General features: G+C 34.7%; 3 protein-coding genes across 6 annotated transcripts; 2 read left to right on the forward strand and 1 right to left on the reverse strand.

The window, feature by feature from the left end:
- On the forward strand, nt 6,553-9,021 carry LOC104761357 (zinc finger protein CONSTANS-LIKE 1-like). Of its 2 annotated transcripts, none has more exons than XM_010484430.2 (4): nt 6,553-6,895; nt 7,814-8,284; nt 8,423-8,554; nt 8,677-9,021. In XM_010484430.2, the coding sequence occupies exons 1-4, from the start codon at nt 6,791-6,793 to the stop codon at nt 8,752-8,754; spliced, it is 786 nt and encodes a 261-aa protein (XP_010482732.1). In that variant the 5' UTR covers nt 6,553-6,790; the 3' UTR covers nt 8,755-9,021. The 2 variants fall into 2 exon arrangements, with proteins under 2 accessions (XP_010482732.1, XP_010482733.1); XM_010484431.2 differs by lacking the exon at nt 6,553-6,895 and adding an exon at nt 7,415-7,433.
- Nucleotides 10,350-16,644, forward strand: LOC104761359 (histone-lysine N-methyltransferase ATX5-like). 3 transcript variants are annotated; one of them, XM_010484433.2, is made up of 23 exons: nt 10,350-11,670; nt 11,749-11,804; nt 11,885-12,098; nt 12,189-12,326; nt 12,399-12,467; nt 12,563-12,631; nt 12,717-12,808; nt 12,899-12,991; nt 13,172-13,307; nt 13,403-13,505; nt 13,604-13,703; nt 13,950-14,074; nt 14,323-14,468; nt 14,552-14,656; nt 14,824-14,888; nt 14,971-15,178; nt 15,276-15,362; nt 15,454-15,513; nt 15,595-15,684; nt 15,781-15,867; nt 15,963-16,037; nt 16,122-16,222; nt 16,301-16,644. In XM_010484433.2, exons 1-23 carry the CDS (start codon nt 10,831-10,833, stop codon nt 16,389-16,391), a joined length of 3,150 nt encoding a protein of 1,049 aa, XP_010482735.1. In that variant the 5' UTR covers nt 10,350-10,830; the 3' UTR covers nt 16,392-16,644. The 3 variants fall into 3 exon arrangements, with proteins under 3 accessions (XP_010482735.1, XP_010482736.1, XP_010482737.1); XM_010484434.2 differs by having other exon boundaries at nt 12,417-12,467; XM_010484435.1 differs by lacking the exons at nt 15,963-16,037; nt 16,122-16,222; nt 16,301-16,644 and having other exon boundaries at nt 15,595-15,631; nt 15,781-15,870.
- LOC104761358 lies at nt 16,758-19,546 on the reverse strand (the record flags this gene model as incomplete). Its single annotated transcript, XM_010484432.1, is given in 5 exon segments — nt 16,758-17,575; nt 17,657-17,743; nt 17,890-18,400; nt 18,465-19,238; nt 19,404-19,546. Coding segments are annotated over 5 exon segments (2,250 nt in total), but the record flags the coding sequence as incomplete, so codon positions are not given.

Below are 19,546 nucleotides of genomic sequence, written 5' to 3' on the forward strand. Positions count from 1 at the left end.
GCCAAAAATTAAGAACAGTTAATTAATTATACGACGAAGAAAAATTGATTGCTGACTGAAAATTACCAGACAATTTCTGTACGAATGAATCACTAAAGATTTTGAGCTTTTAACATACAACCTCACTGTTATTAATTTGTGTACTTTTATGGAGTTGTAAAATAAGTAAAAAGACAACTCCATATATATATATATATATATGTATGTCAAAGCATGAATATTATGCAATGAATTATTTTGAGAAATATTCTTATCGATATTATTTGTTGATATCCTCGTCCGGTCACAATTAGAGATTTGTTTAGAGAGAAAGATTTATAAATTCTCTATATTAATATAAATCGAGGCTTGTCAAAAGTAGAACTACAAAGCTAACTTGACGAGCTAACACGACGAGAATCAAACGTTACAAAAAGATGGACGACCTTGGAAGGATTGTCCGGTTTGCCGAGTCGACGAGTTAACCGTTAATTCTCTGTCATTTTCTCTAATCGTTTATTCTCTCTTTTTCGATCTACTTTTTCATGTATAATACGTTCGTATTTATAGGGTATTGTGTCGGTTCATCTGTCAAAATGACCGAAGTGCTCATGTCCACATATTAAGGATATGAAATTTTTATTTGGGTTTTGCAAAGATTCATAGGGGCCTCATCATAGGGGTGAAAACCAACCCCCAACATTATTATTTTTTCTTTTAATTTAATTGCACTCACACTCACACTACAAATATATATATATATATATAAGTTAAATAGATACAATTTTTATTTATAATGGTCAGAATTTCAGATACATCTTTTTCTAATTTGTTCATAATAAAACATTACTTATTTTTTTGAATATTACAAAATATTAAATATTATTTTCTATTTTCTATTGCCTTGTTTCCTTTCCCCCTTTTAAGTTTTAACTATTCTGTCCAAACAAAATCTATATTATTTTCTTCCATTTTTTTTGTTTACCATACTTTACTTATTTTTGATTTGTTTGTATGGAATTTTGGGAAATAAATACCTTTTTTTTACATCATTGGATCAACAAGATCCGAGTCATAGCCAATTCCTACTACATGGATCATTAATACACTATACATTGAAAATGTCAAATTTGTATATACAAAATATTAACATTTTCTGTTTCTCGTAAATTGATGTTTTAGGATTTTTTCTTGTCCCTAAAAGATTGATGATATATATAAAGTCTATATTTTCTCTTTTTAATTTAAAAATAATTATAAATTAATTTATAAATAAAACTTCTTTTTTTAATATATATGAAATTGGCAAAACATCAATTTATTAGAGACAACTAAGAGAGTATTATCAATTGTAGCTGAATGTATCTATTTTTTTGTAATAAAAATATTGAGTAAGTAAATCAGAAGAAAAAAAAGTAAATTCTCTGAACTCACTCTTTCTGGGTTTTGGACATTCGAATAATTAAATTCCGACAAAATCAAATGGTGGCGGGGGAGCACTTTTGTTCTTTGTATTGTGTTTGTCTCTTCTCTTCCTCTCACTGAAATGCGTCTTTGGAACTAGTGGAAAGTTGCATATTCGGGTTGCTTTAACAAATAAATTAATTTAGTATTTTCGTTGTGGTGTGCGCTATATGTATAGTGAGTTTCTAAAATGAAAGAATTAGCAATTAATACCTCATATGTGTATCAATAAGAAAATTCTATGCATATCACAAAGTTGTCCCCATTCATTTCACCTTATCATCACGTATGACGTCTCATAAACTTGGGTGGGTGATCGAAGAACCCAATCATCCTCATAAATTTGGGTGTCTCATAAACTTACATTTTTTACAAAACACGTCAATTAGAACAAGATTCAAAGTTTGAAAACAATTGGTCTCATGTTGGTTCGCGATCGGGAAGTGTTTAGATGTATTTCGATTTAAAGAAGATATATATATATATATATATATATATATATATTCCCATCTGTTTACATACTTACATATACAATATGAACACGAAAAAGGTTTGGAAACTGTAAAGTGAGTGGCTTGGCGAGAAGGTCGTATCTGGCATGAACTTTTTAGCTTTATTCGCAGATTTATTTAGTATATCTTTCTATTTTTTAAATAATTTTATTTCCAGAATAGGGAATGTTAAGGTTTTAGTGTTGCACTTTGCCTTTATTCACCCAAATTCAGCTTTCTGATGATTGTTTTATTTTTATTTTTCTTCCACGAGAGGCAATTAAACTACGAAGAGTCTAGGACCTCTATTGATGGAGATTAGAATATCAAAAAGTAAATAAATATATTTGTTTTGGGTTTTAAGAAATATATTCTACGTCACAAGTAGGAAAAAAAAGTATTATAGATCACAAGTGAAAAAAACAATATATATTATATTTATACGTCATAAGTAGAAAAATATTATTTGTTGACAAAGAAAAAAGTAGAACGCGTATAACATTTTTTTTTTCTTCTTGTGACTGCAAATTCTTTTTGTTAAATAGTACTCCCTCTCCCTCTCCCTCTCTCTCATAAAAATTGATATTTATAAGCTTTTACACATTTTAAAAAAACAATGATTACTGAGTTTAAATATATTTTTTATTAAAAAGATATTATTTAATTTTAAACCAATAACAATTAAAAATTTTAAATATGTTCTATGATTATTTCTAAAAGTTTACAAAACATCAATCTTTGTGGAACAAAAAAATATCTCAAAACATCAATTTTTGTGAGACAGAAGGAGTATTATAGAGTTGAGATTCTCTCTAAAACTTGATTGAAAGCTATTGGATATTTTGTCCATTACCTCGTAAATGTATTGGTTAGAGACAAATACAAAACATAATTATTCGACAAAGCTGGTTTTCATAACTAATGTAACCCATGGATTCCTCCTATTTTCAACATTTTGTTGAATAGTCTTTTAGATTCCTACATATTTTTTCATGCCAATTTCTTCTAGCACCAACATATATATACGTAGATTGTTTTATATAGTATATAGCTAATTTCCCGAAATATAATATATTTAAATAAATTGTATAACTAGATTAAAACATTCCAAACTAAGCAAATATAATTTTGTTTATTTATACCAAACGATGGGTTGTTGCTGCGCTATGCTTTTCAGGCCACACTTCATACCATATGGAGGGAACAAAATGGCAGGCGACATGGGGACACTCCGACCTCAGCTCCTCAACATCTCAAAACGCTTGACAGGCACATAAGGAACAGATTGCTGAGTATCTACACCCCAAATGATTTAGATGAACCTTTCAAACACATGGTTAAAGATGTAAAACGTTATTTTTTTCGAACAAATTTTACATTTTATTCAAAAAAAAACGTTGGGTTAGTCGAAGTCGTTTTTATTTGTTCTGAAATTAAGAAGTTCTGTTTCTTTAACTCAAAAGTTCTCGTAACGAAACGCAATAGAATAATGTTTTGACATTTTCACACTATTTTAATTTTAGAATTACTTTTTGGTAGACAAAAAATATAAACTGATAATATGTGGGAAAAAAACATAAAATGGAAAATTTTATTTTAGTATTTTAATCTGCAAAATCAAAAATTTTAAAAGAAAAATAAATCCCAAAACATGGCGTATTCCGGATCCAATGTACGTATGTTATTTAATTATAAATGTCTAGTATAAGTAATGTTAGTTTCTTGGTAATTGAGTGTTTTCATTAGCTTCGAAGCCCATAATTATAAGCTCATGGTTTTACAGTACTGTAGTACAGTACTATATAAAAGTAGTTATAGAGACTGTTTTGAACGAATCCATTATTGGAACCACTTTTGGGTGAACGTGTATGCGCGTGGATACCTCAATACACTCACACAGGCACATACGTAAATTGCATACAATTCTATGATTAAAAATGTAAAATATAAACGGGTGAAAGTAAATTTAGTGCAGTAGCCAATAGTAAGTTTTTATTGCATAAGACATTATCACACCAAATCTAGCTCCTATAAATGTATCAATTATGCTAATGGGCCGGTTTGTGATCCAATGATTAACAAAACTACGACTTCGTTGTTCCATATTCATTAATCAAGCGTGAATGAAAATTGTATTTTAATACTCCTAAAAGTATTTTAGGAGACTTGAATGAACGCCTATTATATCTACAGTTTGACATACGACTTAATTATATGTCAACTAACGTGGAAATATTATCAATAGCCAGACCAAATTTAGGGTTTTCTAATACAGTAATACCACGATATTGTTGTGTACCAAATCCGAATTTCTAATTCATAAATGACGAACACACAGATAAATGAAATTCCATAAACTTTAGTTGTTTATAATTATAAGTATCAGTTATAACCTCTTGAAACCTAGTTAGCTGCACTAAGCTCTGTACGACTGTACTATCCAGATACTTTCCGATAACTAAAATCATACAATTATTAAAAAACAAAACAAACCCAATATTTTATGACAAAAAAAGTTGTATCATGTAGGTGCAATTGTTAAAGTTATATTTTCCTGTTAAAAATTACAGAGATATTATATTATTAAGAGATTTGATTGTGAATAATCATCACATTTGGTTGCCATGGCTAAGATCGTGACGAAAGAACAACAAAACAAAACTGTGTCTGCATCGGGAAATAAGTGAATAAAGACAAAAATATCTCTGTCGTCTTTTATCATCGGTGTGTTATTGTGCTATCTTCGATTTGAATATAATAGAGAGCCAATAAATCATTTTTTATTCCTACTGTCATAATATATTATATTTTATATCACTGATATTTATTTATTTTAAACCACGTAATCATTGTACTTCTTTCACAAATTAATTGAACGATTAAGAACCTTAATTTTGGAAATGCGTAAAGAATGTATTGTAGTGAACTTAACTCACTTTCAATTGGTTATAATATGGAAGTTTATTAACCATTCAAAATGTTACTAGTATTAATTTTGTTAATATTAATTTCCTTCTTTCATTCAAAATACAATATTTTTTTATTAGAATATTTTATGGTTCATATGCTCACTCGCGAGCGTGGAAAAGTAAATGAGGAAGTGGCAGAGGAACAGAGCTATGCAGACCCCACACGAACATGTGCTTCTTGTTTTGTGTAACAGTTAGCTACCACAAGTTGCAGCCGTACCACCATAGTCTATTTTAATCCAATCGAATTATTCTTTTAATAATCCTCTCTTATTGCTTAGTTTCCAAAAGCAAAAATCATATAAAAACTGGTTTTATAGTCTAATAATCCCAAAATAAAAGCAAAACAAAGATTGACAAAAATCTAACCTAATCAACATCAGTCGATTGTTTAATGTTAATTTCAACTTGCCAGTTCTTATCTATCTTAATCTCATACGATATATCATAATTCTTTTGTCCTTTTTATCACTATATGTGTATTTTATCTAGATTGAACTAGATTCTTGAAATGATGTACTCGTAAAAATATCTAATGTCAAGAATTTTGGGAGTAAATTTAAATTTATTTGAAAGAAATAGATTTAGGAGATAAAATTTTGCACTTTAGTTTTTTTTTTAAAGTGAAATTATCGTTAAAATAAATTAATTTTTAGTTCTGAAAAACAATAATTCAAGGCATGATTTTTCACATATTATTTTTGAAATTTTTAAAACTTCAAAAGTCGATGTTGTTGGCAAGTATAAATACGTAAGCGCGTATTAGAAAAAAAAATACAGTTGTAACAGTGTTTTTTTTGTAATAAAGAAGAAAAGGAACCATATGATTGAAACGATCAATGGAATATATATAAAAAGGACAGATGAAAAAATAAATAAAATAGGAAGTATATACGACAAGAAAGCTTAATGGATTTTTTTCTTTCTTGCAAGTCGTCATGCACCTGTTCTAATTGCATGCTTACATATCTTACTTTTTAGTCTCTATATAAAATAAATAAATCAGAACTCAGATATTAAAACTTTTTGGATAAAAATTTAACAGGTTTACTTCCATAAAATTGCTAGAAATACAGTGCAAATGTCATAATCAAGAAGTTAATTTTATTATATTTTAAAATAAGATTAGTTGTTATAAGCAATAAATAAAATACCAAAAAATATGATTCTTATATGGAAAGATGGAATCACAACTAATGTTCAAATTTCAAAATTTATTAGGTGCTAAAATCAACGAGAGATGAATTGGAGGATTTTTCCATATTTTTTTTAACTATGTATAGATTTATAAGATAATTAATCACTTATAGACAAAATCATTGAGTTCCTATTTTAGCATACTGATATGTTAACCAATTTAGCCAAAATTAATACGTTTGAATGATTTTGATTGTGTTAAGATTTATTCCAGTTTTTTTCGTTTTTTCTTCAACATACAATATGTAGTGTAGATTTAAAATTTACGATATTAACACAAACCATTTTGCTAAATATCTAGTCGGTGTGCAACATATATAAATATGAAAAGGATAAATTATTGAATAATTAATTATACACAACAAAAAGACATTTCTATGCACTTGGACACTTTTTTCCTTTATATTTTAAGTTTTTATTATGTTGAAATATTTTTTATTTTTTGATTTTTTAACTCTATCGTGTCCACAATAAACAAATAACTGTAGTGACTCTCTTTCATAAAAAGGCAAGAGGAGAGCTAAGGACCAAACTTTCCCCCTCAAGAGTTTCTCCTCTCAAATCTCCAACTTGGCCTCTCTGATTGTTTTGCTTTCTTATGTTCTTCATTCATTTCTCCTCATCTTCTCCCAAGAAACCAATATCTTACTTCCAAATTACTTGTCTCCCAAAGATCAAGAAGTACTCAAAATGTATCAAGATTCTGGATTAATGCTCCGTTACATGCAAAATTGTTCCACTGATATCCAACAATTCGAAGACATCTTCAAATCATACAAAATCCCCGATGAAATGGTTTGAATTGACTCTATTTTTGTCCATTCACTCTTTTATCTCACTGCATTAGAAATACAAATCTTTTTCTTGAGATGAGTTTTTCTAATTTCTTGGTTCATTTTTAAAACTCACTTTCTTGGTTTTGGGGTTCTTCTAAAGATTCTGATAGGTTCTTTTTATGTCTTGTGATGATGTAATTAGCCTTTTCTTTTTCTTGGGGTTAAAATTGAAGTGTGAAGTGTTTTTTTTCGTGGTGTTTGTGTGAAGTAGCTAACTTGTTTAGTTGAGTAAATTTTTGTGGCCACTAGATGAGATATTTTGGTTCCGCTGACCTGACCAAAATGTGTTTTTGGCTGCTGAGAAAGTTAAGTAAGAAAAAAAAAATAGGTTTTAATTTTTTTTTCTTTTTCCTATGGAAAGTAATAAAAACGGAATCTTTTCTTCTGCCTGCAAGAAGCCAAAATTTTATTTTTTCCATTGAGAAAGTAAGAAAGGAGTTTTCTCGGGAAACCAAAAGAAAAGTCTCTTTTTTTTTATTTGTGGGTTTTGATTTGTGGTAATGGGAATTTGCCTCTTTTTTCACATGAGATTCCGTGATTTCTGGAACATGAGATTCCGTGTTCTTCAAGACTTGTTCTGTTCTGATTTTAATTACTCTTAAAACTAGAAATTTTTTGCTTTTGTGTTGTTGATTTCATTGGCTCTCTCTCTCTCTCTCTCTCTCTCTTTGTTTACAATATCAAAAACCTCCACTAGAGAAAAAAAATTAAGAATCTCTCTTTTTTCTTTTCACGCTTTTTTGAACGAATCCACTCAACAAAAAAAAGATCTGTGTTTCACTGTCTGAATGTCTCGAACTATGTTCTGTCTTGTGTGTGGTCTTTGATTCGATGTTACTTATGATTGTGATATTTTCTTTTCTTTTTTTGGTTGCAGAACAACACTTTTGTTGAGTCATCCGAATACGATATTGGAGAAGAAAGTGATCTTTTCAAAGCTCCTGATCCAGTTCTTGAAGAGCCACTCTTAGCCGTTGATCCACTCTCTGCTGCTTTGACTATGATCTCTTGTGGTGAAGACACTTCACAAGGGCTTTGTGAGCTTCCTGATCTTGGCTCATTGCAGAGTGGTCAACAGCTTCTGGACAAAGCTTTCTATGAATGTGAGCAAGATCTTTTGATGAAATCAGCTATGGAGTCTCCGTTCTCTGATGTTTTAGACATCAAGAACATCTCTGTGACGACGATTGATGAGAACCAGGATATGCAGAAGAGTGTAAGCTCGGGGAATTTGAGCTCTATGGATTGGTCGTCACATGCACAGCAAGAGACTGTAATGATTCAGAACTTCCCTGATTTCGATTTTGGTTATGGGATGCGAAGAGCCTTTAGTGAAGGCGACATACAGGTTCGACAATCCGAAAAGAATAAAGACAAAAAGAAATATAAACATTGAACTCACCTTAAAGTTTGAAACAAAGTTTGTGTCCTTATAAAAGATAAATTTGTTGATTTTGAGTATATTTTGTTTGTTTTTGGTGAGCAGAAACTAGGGACAGGTCTTGTTCAATCTCCATTGGATAGGATTATTGTGAGCTGTACTTCAGAGGATCGTCGTGAGAAGCTTTCTCGATACAGGAACAAGAAGAGCAGGCGCAATTTCGGGCGTAAAATCAAGGTATATATATACAAACAAAACACTTCAAGATCCTGATCTAAATGATTGAGTATCAAGTCTTTTAGGTTCAAAGACTCTCAAAGTAACTCAATTCTCATTTATGTTGTTTGGTTTGGTTTCAGTATGCTTGCAGGAAAGCTCTTGCAGATAGCCAACCAAGGGTCCGAGGAAGGTTTGCGAAAACAGAGGAGAGGAAATAGATTGGTTCATTAAAAAAGGGCTCTAAGGAAGGAAACTGAGCAAAAAGGAAGAATAAAGGAGACCAAAGCCCATCTCATTAGAAGAAGCTAGTTTTGTTTTATATCATCTATGTATAAAACTTAAAAATCTTTATAAGCATCCAAATTAGTTGTTGTATATAAAGGGGGTTTCTCTGAATAAGCTTTTAAGGAAAGAAATTGTAGCTAAAAGTTATATGTATTATTGTTGTAGTTAAAAGAAGTAATGTACTTGTTGTGAGAGATGTAGATATATAATCTATATAAATTCTACATGTTTATAAATATATTAGATCTTGTGATCTTTAAAAAAGGTGTTTGATGTTTCTTTGCTTGTAAGCACTGCAACAGGTTTTGATATTTTCTAAAATGCTGAAACGTCATGTCATGTAACTACTGGTTCACACCCTTAATGATTTGGTTTCTATGTTGGCCATCCACAGTAGCGAATGCACACACATTCCCCAAATTAAGAAGTAAGAAGTACAGAGCTTTCCTAGCTTCTGATCAAAACCCATTTTTTCGACCTTCTCTCTTGAAGAAAAGAAACCAAATCGGTCCTTTGCAGAAATATCCTCGAAAAAAGCTGCCTCACGGCAGCACTAGGCATTCCTCGGGTGAATGCTATCTAACGAGGAGGAACTTTGATCCCTCAGCTCGGAGTCGGAAGGTGTGGACAATGATAAACACTACACTCCGGGTCGAAAGATCACTAAATGATACTGCAGCTTCGTTAATAACACCCGGCTATTCTTCTATCATGCATTGGACTTGGACAACAACCAATATAATACTAGAAAATGTTATTCTTGTGTTTATTAACAAGTTGCACATGTTTCTTGTTTAATAACTACTTTTAGCAAATATTCTAGGTGTGAAACAGTGAAACTGTTTTTAAGTGCTTTTTTTACTTTATCTAGAACCTACATAACATAACAAAAGGCAGTGAAACACATGACACATCAGTTTCACCATTCTTCAAAAAAGGCATTCTTTTGGTGTTTTCAAACTATTCATCCCTTTTTACTTTGTATGAATCAGTTGAACTGTATATATCTTTCTCAAACTCTAATATTTAATATATTTGGTATAAATCTATTAAAAAAACACTGAAAAAGAGTAATGAATTCGAGGAAATAGTTCAATAAGATGAAATGAAATACAAATAAAGAAAAGAGATATATGAAATGAATGACCAAACAAAACACAAAAGAGCTCGCGTGTACTCTGTGTCGTAATCGTACCAAGTAAAACTTCCAGGTTCCATGGTTCTTGGAGCTTTATTAGTTATTACATCACTACAAAGAATCAAAACACACAGAAAAACAAAAGTTCGATATCGGAATCGAAAGAAAGAAAAATTAAAACAAAAAACATGAAGAGAATAATAATATGTCTTGAAACTCAAAAACCAGAAGACACACGAAACAAAGCAAGGAAGAGAGAAAGGATAAAGCGCAAGTTAGCTCGTTTACATCATTCGCCGGTATAATGTGCACACGTCCGAGAACNAAAAAAAAAAAAAAAAAAAAAACAATCTTTATTTTATTTTATATTTCTCTTCCTTCATCGTCGTCGTCTTCTCTCTCTCTTAAACTCTGTCACGCTCTTCTCTCTCTCAAAAATTTCTCACCGAAGCAGAAAAAAAGGTTTCGTCTTTGGATTAAACAAAATTCAGCATTCTGTTTTCTCCTTATCCAAAATCAAAAAACAAAAGTACGCAATTTTTGTTTCTTCCAACTTTTAAGAAACAGAGAGAGAGAGAAAAAAAAAAAGTTTGGATTTTTATTGGAACAGATCTCTCTTTTTTTATCTGTCGCTCTGTTCTTGAATTTTTTACAAGCTTCCTTCAACAATTCTGCTACTTTACTACGATCTCTCGACAAAAGTGGGTCAAACCCAACCGAGGATTGTTCGGTTTTGTGTTCGTTCAAGAACCTGGAATTGGGGGAAAGATTAGGGTTTGTTGAATTTGAAAGAGAAAAAGGTTTGTTTTTTTCTTTTCTTTTTCTTCCAAGTGTTGTGATGCAGTGATTTGGGTAACTCGAATCAGAAGATATGATAATCAAACGGAATTTGAAAACTCGAATGCCGAGTTTGAAACGATGCAACTCTGTAACTGAGGAAGATGATAGAGCTCCTAAGAAGAAGAAGAGAAAGGTCAACAACTCCAATGGTGGTGATTTCTATTACCCTCTTAATCTTCTTGGAGAGATTGGTGCTGGGATTGTTCCTGGTAAACTCAATGGATGGTGTAAGGAGCTCTCGTGTTCTCCTCAAGTTGAGGAAGAAGAGGAGGAGGAGTTAGAGTCAAAGAGGTTAGTTTCTGATTCTAGCCACCGTGATAGGGTAGTTGAGGTTTCTCGTCCACCGGTCGTGAGGACATCTAGAGGAAGAGTTCAGGTGCTTCCTTCTCGGTTTAATGACTCGGTTATCGAGAATTGGAGGAAAGATAGTAAAAGCAGTGGCGAAGAACGCGAGGAAGAGATTCAAGAAGAAGCATGCAGGAAGGAGAAAGTCAAAGCTAGTTATAACCATTGTTTCCAGACAAAGCAGCAGGAGCCTAGGAACTATAAGTATGGTAGTACATTATATGAAGAAGAAGAGAGAGATGATGATGAGGATAAATGTGAAGAGATTGTTAGATATAATAATAGTAAGATGAGTTCGAGGACCTTGCTTGAAGATGAGACTCGTCCTAAGAAGGAAGGTGTTTATGGGCCAGAGGATTTTTACTCTGGTGATTTGGTTTGGGGTAAATCTGGGAGGAAGGAACCGTTTTGGCCGGCTATTGTTATCGATCCAATGACGCAAGCACCTGAGCTTGTTTTGCGTTCTTGTATACCTGATGCAGCTTGTGTCATGTTCTTTGGTCACTCTGGGACAGAGAATGAAAGGGTATGTTATATATATTATATAGTCTTCTTATATGATTCTCAAAACTGTCTACTGTTGTTAACTTGATCATGGAAGCAGGATTATGCATGGGTTAGAAGAGGGATGATTTTTCCTTTTGTGGATTATGTAGAGAGGTGGGTCGCCGTTGAATGTTTCTATACGAGATTTGTTTTTTTATACATGTGTGCTGCTTAATAGTTTAGTTGTTATTTAGGTTTCAAGAACAGTCTGAACTGCGTAAATGCAACCCTGGTGATTTCCAGAAGGCACTTGAAGAAGCTCTTATGGCTGACCAAGGATTCACAGAGAAACTGATGCAGGATATTAACATGGCCGCAGGTAACCAGACTTTTGATGATTCTGTCTACAGATGGATTGAAGAAGCTGCAGGGTCAAGCCAATATCTTGACCATGTTGCTCCAAATCAGGCAAGTTTCTCTTTGCTAAGAGTTCTTTTTTTGAGCGTGTGTAGTTTATTCTTTTCATGGTCATAGAACTTTGAGTTTGTATAATTGCAGAACATGATGAAGAAATACCAGAAATACAGAGATCCAAGAGCCTGTGTAGGATGTAGAATGGTACTTTCTTTTAAGAAGGCAGAGAAAATGAAAGCTCTGATTCCTGGAGATCAGTTATTGTGTAAACCTTGTTCAAGGGTATGTTTAAAGTTTTTGCTATGCTCCTTGTTCAGTTTCAGTTCGATGAAGTCAAACTAATTATCGTTGCAGTTGACAAAACCAAAACAGGTTTGTGGGATATGCAAGAAGATATGGAATCGTTTGGATAGTCAGAGCTGGGTAATAAAAGCAGACAAATTTATGTTATATTTGTAGTGTTGAATCACGTAATGTTTTCTTGTATTTTTACTGTTTGATTACATACGGTGATTCAGGTGCGTTGTGATGGGTGTAAAGTGTGGGTTCACTCAGCGTGCGATCAAATATCACATAAGCATTTTAAGGTACATGTTCATGTTTCTCGTTTTCAAGGTTATCATTCCCAGTTACTTTCATGTATTGAGAGAAATTTCATTTGTTAATCTGAAGGATTTGGGGGAAACAGATTACTACTGTCCCACATGCAGAACAAAGTTTAACTTTGACCTATCAGATTCTGAAAAACAAGACTCAAAATCCAAGTAGGTTCTCTTACCACCAACTGTTATTGTTAATTCTTATTAGCCATTGAATTGTGAGCAAATTATAAATTTGAGAGTTTTCTGGTATAGACTTGGCAAGAACAATGCCCCAATGGTGCTTCCTGATAAGGTTATCGTTGTATGTTCTGGAGTTGAAGGCATATATTTTCCAAGCCTTCATTTGTAAGCTGTCACTATTTTATCTTTATTTCATATTGTTCTCACTTTTATTGCCTCATAATTATCCTAGACTTGGCGAAGCAACAGCCTCTAACCTGTTAACTTATCCAGACTTTTAGATATCTTTGTTGAAATATTTTATAGAGTATTCTTAATTTCTTACTCCCTTTGGTTTATATACAGAGTGGTATGTAAATGTGGATCTTGCGGGCCTGAAAGGAAAGCACTTAGTGAATGGGAAAGGCATACTGGTTCAAAAGCAAAAAATTGGAGGACTAGTGTTAAAGTGAAAAGCTCCAAGTTGCCTCTAGAAGAATGGGTTTGTTCAAAGTTTTCATAGTTTCTCTTTAGGGATATGATTTTTGTCTTTTAAGTTTCTCTGATCATTGAATGCCATATACCTTCACACTGCAGATGATGAAATTAGCAGAGTTCCACGCAAATGCTACTGCAGCAAAACCTCCTAAACGACCTTCTATAAAGCAGAGAAAGCAGAGGCTGCTTTCCTTTCTTAGAGGTATTTAGCAATTCGGATTCTCAGAACCTATCTAAAAGTTTCTCTACTTCGTTAAAAGCTGCTTATGCTGGTTTGTTATTTTCTTTCACTATTGGCAGAAAAGTATGAGCCGGTCAACGTGAAGTGGACAACCGAGCGATGTGCAGTTTGCAGATGGGTTGAAGATTGGGACTACAACAAGATCATTATCTGCAACAGGTGCTGCTCTAAAATGCGTAGTTTCTCTAAATTTTAACGACAAATCATAAATTTTGATTGAAAAGCTTTACTTGTGCCTGTAGTAAACTTTTGCATGCTTGATCTGACGTTTGCATTATCTACTATCTTTGGATCACCATCTCTTGTAATATTGAAGTTCATTGCTATTATCATTTCTTGAAATATCTAGAGGAAAAGTAACTGACCTGTGACTATTTTTTGTCTTCTGTTGCATTTACTCTTCAGATGTCAAATAGCAGTTCATCAGGAATGCTATGGGACGAGAAACGTTCGTGACTTCACATCTTGGGTCTGCAAAGCCTGTGAGACACCTGAGATCAAACGAGAGTGTTGCCTCTGTCCTGTAAAAGGTATTTCTTGCGTTCCTTATTTGGTGAAGCGTATTTAACATGGACTTGTCTTATTTTACTGTTACAACTATTGCAATCAGTAAACGGTGTTCTAGACCATAGTGATTGATTTTCCTGGTGGCACCTGTGCATATTACTTAAAGAGCTTATTTGGCTATCCATTCCCCACTGAAATTTCAGTTTCATCGAGAATTCCACAATTTTTGACCGTCAACTAAACTGCCAGATTTTGTGTGCTGATAAATTAGGAGGTGCATTGAAGCCAACTGATGTGGAGACACTGTGGGTTCACGTGACATGTGCTTGGTTTCAGCCTGAAGTATGTTTTGCAAGTGAAGAAAAAATGGAACCAGCTTTAGGGATTTTGAGTATTCCATCAAGTAATTTTGTGAAGGTACATAACCTGATTCCTGGATCTCATATTTAGCTCCCACGGATACTTGTTCCTAACCTTCTCCTGTTTTTGATATATTCCAGAATTGTGTAATATGCAAGCAGATACATGGCTCATGCACTCAGTGTTGCAAGTGCTCTACATATTATCATGCCATGTGTGCTTCCCGAGCTGGGTATAGAATGGAGGTAACCCATATTATTTCTGAGTTTTCCTCGTTCTATATGAAGTTCTTTATCATCTGACTCCCGCATTTGACTAGTATGGAATCAAATTACTGTAACATTTTGTATTGAATTGGTATTTCGTATCATAAGTGTTTTTTTTTGGTAATATATGCATATTTTGACTGTAGTTGCACTGCTTGGAGAAAAATGGTCGACAGATAACAAAGATGGTGTCATACTGTTCTTTTCACAGGTAAATTATTCTCAATACCTTATTTGCAAAATCCTTTGATTTTGGGTTATGATTTTTGTTTTCTGTGCTGTTTTTGGTTTAGGGTTCCGAATCCAGATACTGTTTTAATTATACAAACGCCTTCAGGGGTCTTTTCTGCAAAAAGTCTTGTTCAAAACAAGAAGAAAGCGGGTTCGAGGCTTATTTTAGCAAATAGAGAAGAAGTTGAAGAGTCCGCGGCAGAGGATACCATTCCAGTTGATCCATTTTCTTCTGCTCGTTGTCGACTATATAAAAGAAAGGTTAATAAGGTATGTTGTTGAATTTTTAAAAATTCTGTATGCACTGGGTTAAAGTCCCTTCTGTTTGGTAGACTGATCTCATTATGTGTGTGTTTGTGATTTATAGAGGACAAAACAAGAGGGTATTCCTCACTACACAGGAGGACCTCGTCATCATCCTTCAGAAGCGATCCAAACTCTGAACGCATTCAGGGTAAGAAAAAATCATTATGCAGGGTCAATAAGCATAATGTACCAGGAAACGCAACTTGGGACTGAGTCTTTTTGTTAAATATAATGTGTAGCATGTGGCAGAAGAACCCAAATCATTTTCCTCGTTCAGGGAACGGCTTCACTACTTGCAGGTAAGCATCCCTCATATGTTAGAAAGAGGTTGTAATATGTAGTTGTATCAATATCTGATGAGTATTATTGTCTTGTGACAGAGGACAGAAATGGATCGGGTTTGCTTTGGTCGATCTGGTATACATGGATGGGGTCTTTTTGCGAGAAGAAATATTCAAGAAGGAGATATGGTAAGCAGAGCCATCTGAACATACTTCTTTCAAGAAGGGAAACTATTTCCTTTCCTCTGTCGTGTTGAAGAATATTGAAATATAATTTCTTCTCAGGTTCTTGAATACCGTGGGGAACAAGTGAGAGGAACCATTGCAGACTTGAGGGAAGCAAGATATCGTAAGGAAGGGAAGGATTGTTATGTGAGTTGAAATCATTATTTCCCTTGTGACAGTCTTTAACTTCGGTTGTGAAAATCGATTTGTGAAACTTTATTTTTGTTTTGAACTTGTTGCAGCTGTTTAAGATTAGTGAGGAAGTAGTGGTGGATGCTACAGAAAAAGGGAATATCGCTCGACTAATAAATCATTCGGTAAGCAATCCATCATGTATATAAATCGAGATTTTACCGACAAAGACTCTTAAGTACAAAATCTTGCTGTGTTGTGTGATGCAGTGTATGCCAAATTGCTATGCAAGGATTATGAGTGTAGGAGATGACGAAAGTAGGATTGTTCTGATTGCCAAGACCACTGTAGCCTCTGGCGAGGAGTTAACGTATACACATCAGTCTCTTCTTGAACATGATTCAACTATTACCCATTCATTGAATATGACATGGTTGTGTTTTTGCAGATATGATTACTTATTTGATCCAGATGAGGCAGATGAATTCAAAGTGCCATGTCTATGCAAATCTAGCAACTGCAGAAAATTCATGAATTAGAGAAAGTTGTATGTAGCTGCTCTTACACATAAGAAGAAGAAAGCAGGGCATTGTTTGTCCTCAATTACAACTAACCCAGGAAGCTTGAATAGGAAACTTATGGAGCTTAAAGCTGATGTAACTTCTGAATAAGACACTTCTAAGCTCCAAGGCATTTGTTTTGTAGGTGTAGAGAGTAGAGAGAAGTTCCTAGCGATGTATAGCTAAATTCCAAATGTTTTCCTTTTTTTAGTGTTTCAAGAACTCAAAAAAGCTCAAAAAGCAAAAAAATGAAAAACACTGCAAAGCATTTTTTGTTTCATGTTATTTCTTTTATTATTTCTTTCGGCACGAAATGGGTAAAGATGGCACAAAACAAAAGGAACATGAGAAGAAAAAAAATTTGCATTGCAAGTAAAAGATTTCGAAAAAAAAACAAAACAGAAATGAGATGGAAATATAGAAATGTCTTAATGTGTACTTTGAGGAGAATCATGTATCCGACTTATTACTGACTCATCAGATTCATGAACTAATGGTTCTGTTACCTTTGGAGATACATCCCCAACAACTACACTTCCATCTCCCTCTCCATCACCATCATCAGCTTCGTTCTTCTCTTCTGCTTCTTCCATGTTCTCGTCTACAGACAAATCTTTCCGCTCATCGACATCCATAGCCACGCGTGCCGGTGAAGCTACTGACAAGGTAACTGGATCATCTTCTGGAACACCATCATGCTCGGGAGCTGTCTCCATTGTTTGGTCTACACCAGCTCCTTCATCTGGCTTCGGTTTCGTCTCTTGCTCATCACCTTCAATGTGGTCTGAAGCCACAGCTTGTACATAGCCTTCAATGTCATCTGACGCCACAGCTTTTAGGGACTCAGGTGACTTGTCTGGGTTGGGAGACTTGTCTGGGTTGGGAGACAAAGATTCTGCGTCTAGTGTTTCTATCTTCATTTCTGTACCAACATGTGACGAAACTTTTTGCAGTTCATTTTGGGATGTGTCTGAATCAGACACATCTGCAATTTTCACATCTGATGTATCCATTGAACTAATTCCTTTCACTTCATCACTCAGATCATCATTGTTTTCGACTTTAACCAGATTGGAAGGAGAGACTTGAGAAGGCCCGTGACTTTTGACATTTGGAAGACCCTTTATTTCAAATCGTTGCTCCTTATAAAAGTCCATAGCTATCTGCAAGTGGGAAAGCTCACATTAATGTATCGACATAAGTCTCAAACTGCCAGGAGCTACTTGTCTTAGTTAGGGCATTACCTGAAATACTGAAAAGTTCTGAGATGGTAACAGTGAAAGAGCCGCCAAGGAAGTACTGTTACTTTTGGGTACTCTCTTCCCACCTTCCTGTCATTTAGAGAATGTAGAGATATAAGAAAAAAGATCTATTAAGTTACTAACAAATGATTGATGTCTTCTAGAAGCTTTTGCTTCATCAGTTTGATATCAGAGCTTGCCTTTTTGATTTCATGTCAGAGGATAGAAAATTTTACCTTGAGATTTACAAACACGGCAGTTCCATCATCAACTGTTAGATGTTCTTCACCTATCAATAAGCTAATGCATTTACGCAGCTCGGAATCAGCAAGTCCTGCTGATATATCAAGCTTTGAGAGATAATGACGGCGATAACGTTCAGTGTTATCAATTGTTTCCGAAACAAGATCTTCAGCTGCAACTTCTGCCATCACTTTAGGAGAACTTGCGTGTACTTCTTTTGCTGGAGATGTTAGATTTGACCCAGCTTCAACGCTTTTTGCCCTGTTATTATCAGAGTGGCTTGTTTGGCCGCCAAGAGACTCATCATCAGCAACCTGAGCTGAATTATCATCTTTAACAGACATTGATGAGACTTCCATGCTCGCATCTCCATTTCGAGTTTTCCATTCATCTGCACCAGATTCCCAGCCACGGCCTGGCATGCGCCTGTTATGGTCCCACTCAGATCCCCCATACATGTTTGAANGATCGCGATCACGTTCCCGATCCCTATCACGGTGGTCCCTATCTCTTTCGTAGTCACAATCACGATCCCGAACTCGCTCGCGCTCCCGATCATTTCGATCACTTTCTCTCTCATNTTGAGGCATCCATCATATTCTGCCACCCGAGTGGACGCATGTGACCAGAGAACCTGTCAGCATCAGGTATATGGTAAGAGATTCCCTGATGGTTCATTTCCATAGAAGGCCTCACCCCAAAGAGAGATGGAGATGGGAATTGCGGCATCATAGTTTGGAAACCTCCATGAGGTGGTACGTGTTGAAATGGAATATATCCATTTGGAAGTGAAGACGGCCAGCTTGGGACACCTCTCCACATATTACCTTGCCCTCTGCCCATCATCCCATCAACGCCTCTCTTATAACGTCCACCGGTGTTGACCCTGTTATCTTCTTCTCGAGGACCCACTCTAGGACTACTAATGCCACTCCTAGATTCAGGTCTTGGAGGGAAAGAAGAATGGTTCTGGTTGGTTTTATTGCTAAACGATAGTTCTGCCTGTGACGTCTCATCAACCAGAAGCCTTTCCTCCTCAGTTGCTGAATAATCCCTACCATTGTTCCTATGACCTGATTCTTCAACCTCAAGACTCCGTCTTGTACCACCCCGATTATTGTATCTCCGGTCAAGACTAGTCGCAGAGGGAGATCTTTCAACCATTGGTCGCGGTGAAGCTTTGGCGGCAGAGGACCTTTCAGCCGGAAACTCGCCCAAAACACCATCTTCCATCTTTGAAGTTTTCTCAGAAACTTTATGTCTTATACCTCTCTCTGATCCGCCAGACAGCTCAGCCGCCTCCCTTGAAGAACCACCTTTGGTTATCTGATCCGACACATTCCTGTTTCACCATAACAAAAGCTTTAATCAATCTCAACTTTCAATTGTCTTCAAAAGCTTACCACACACTATTAAATCTGAAGTTCAGGCCGTAACCCAAATCTACATTAGAATAAATAAGAACACACAGAACCAATCACAACACACTAAAATAGACAAATCATACCCATTTTCATCTTGAACCACCGCACTGGAAAGTTGGCGCTCTGATCTTATCATATCACCATCAGGCTCTGCTCTGTTGCTTCTAGAGCCTAAGGTTACCTCCTGATAATCCTGATAATCTGGAGACCTCCTACCTTCCCTCCT

The sequence above is a fragment of the Camelina sativa genome, chromosome 18 (genome assembly GCF_000633955.1).
Source record: "Camelina sativa cultivar DH55 chromosome 18, Cs, whole genome shotgun sequence".
NCBI classification, from domain to species: domain Eukaryota; kingdom Viridiplantae; phylum Streptophyta; class Magnoliopsida; order Brassicales; family Brassicaceae; genus Camelina; species Camelina sativa.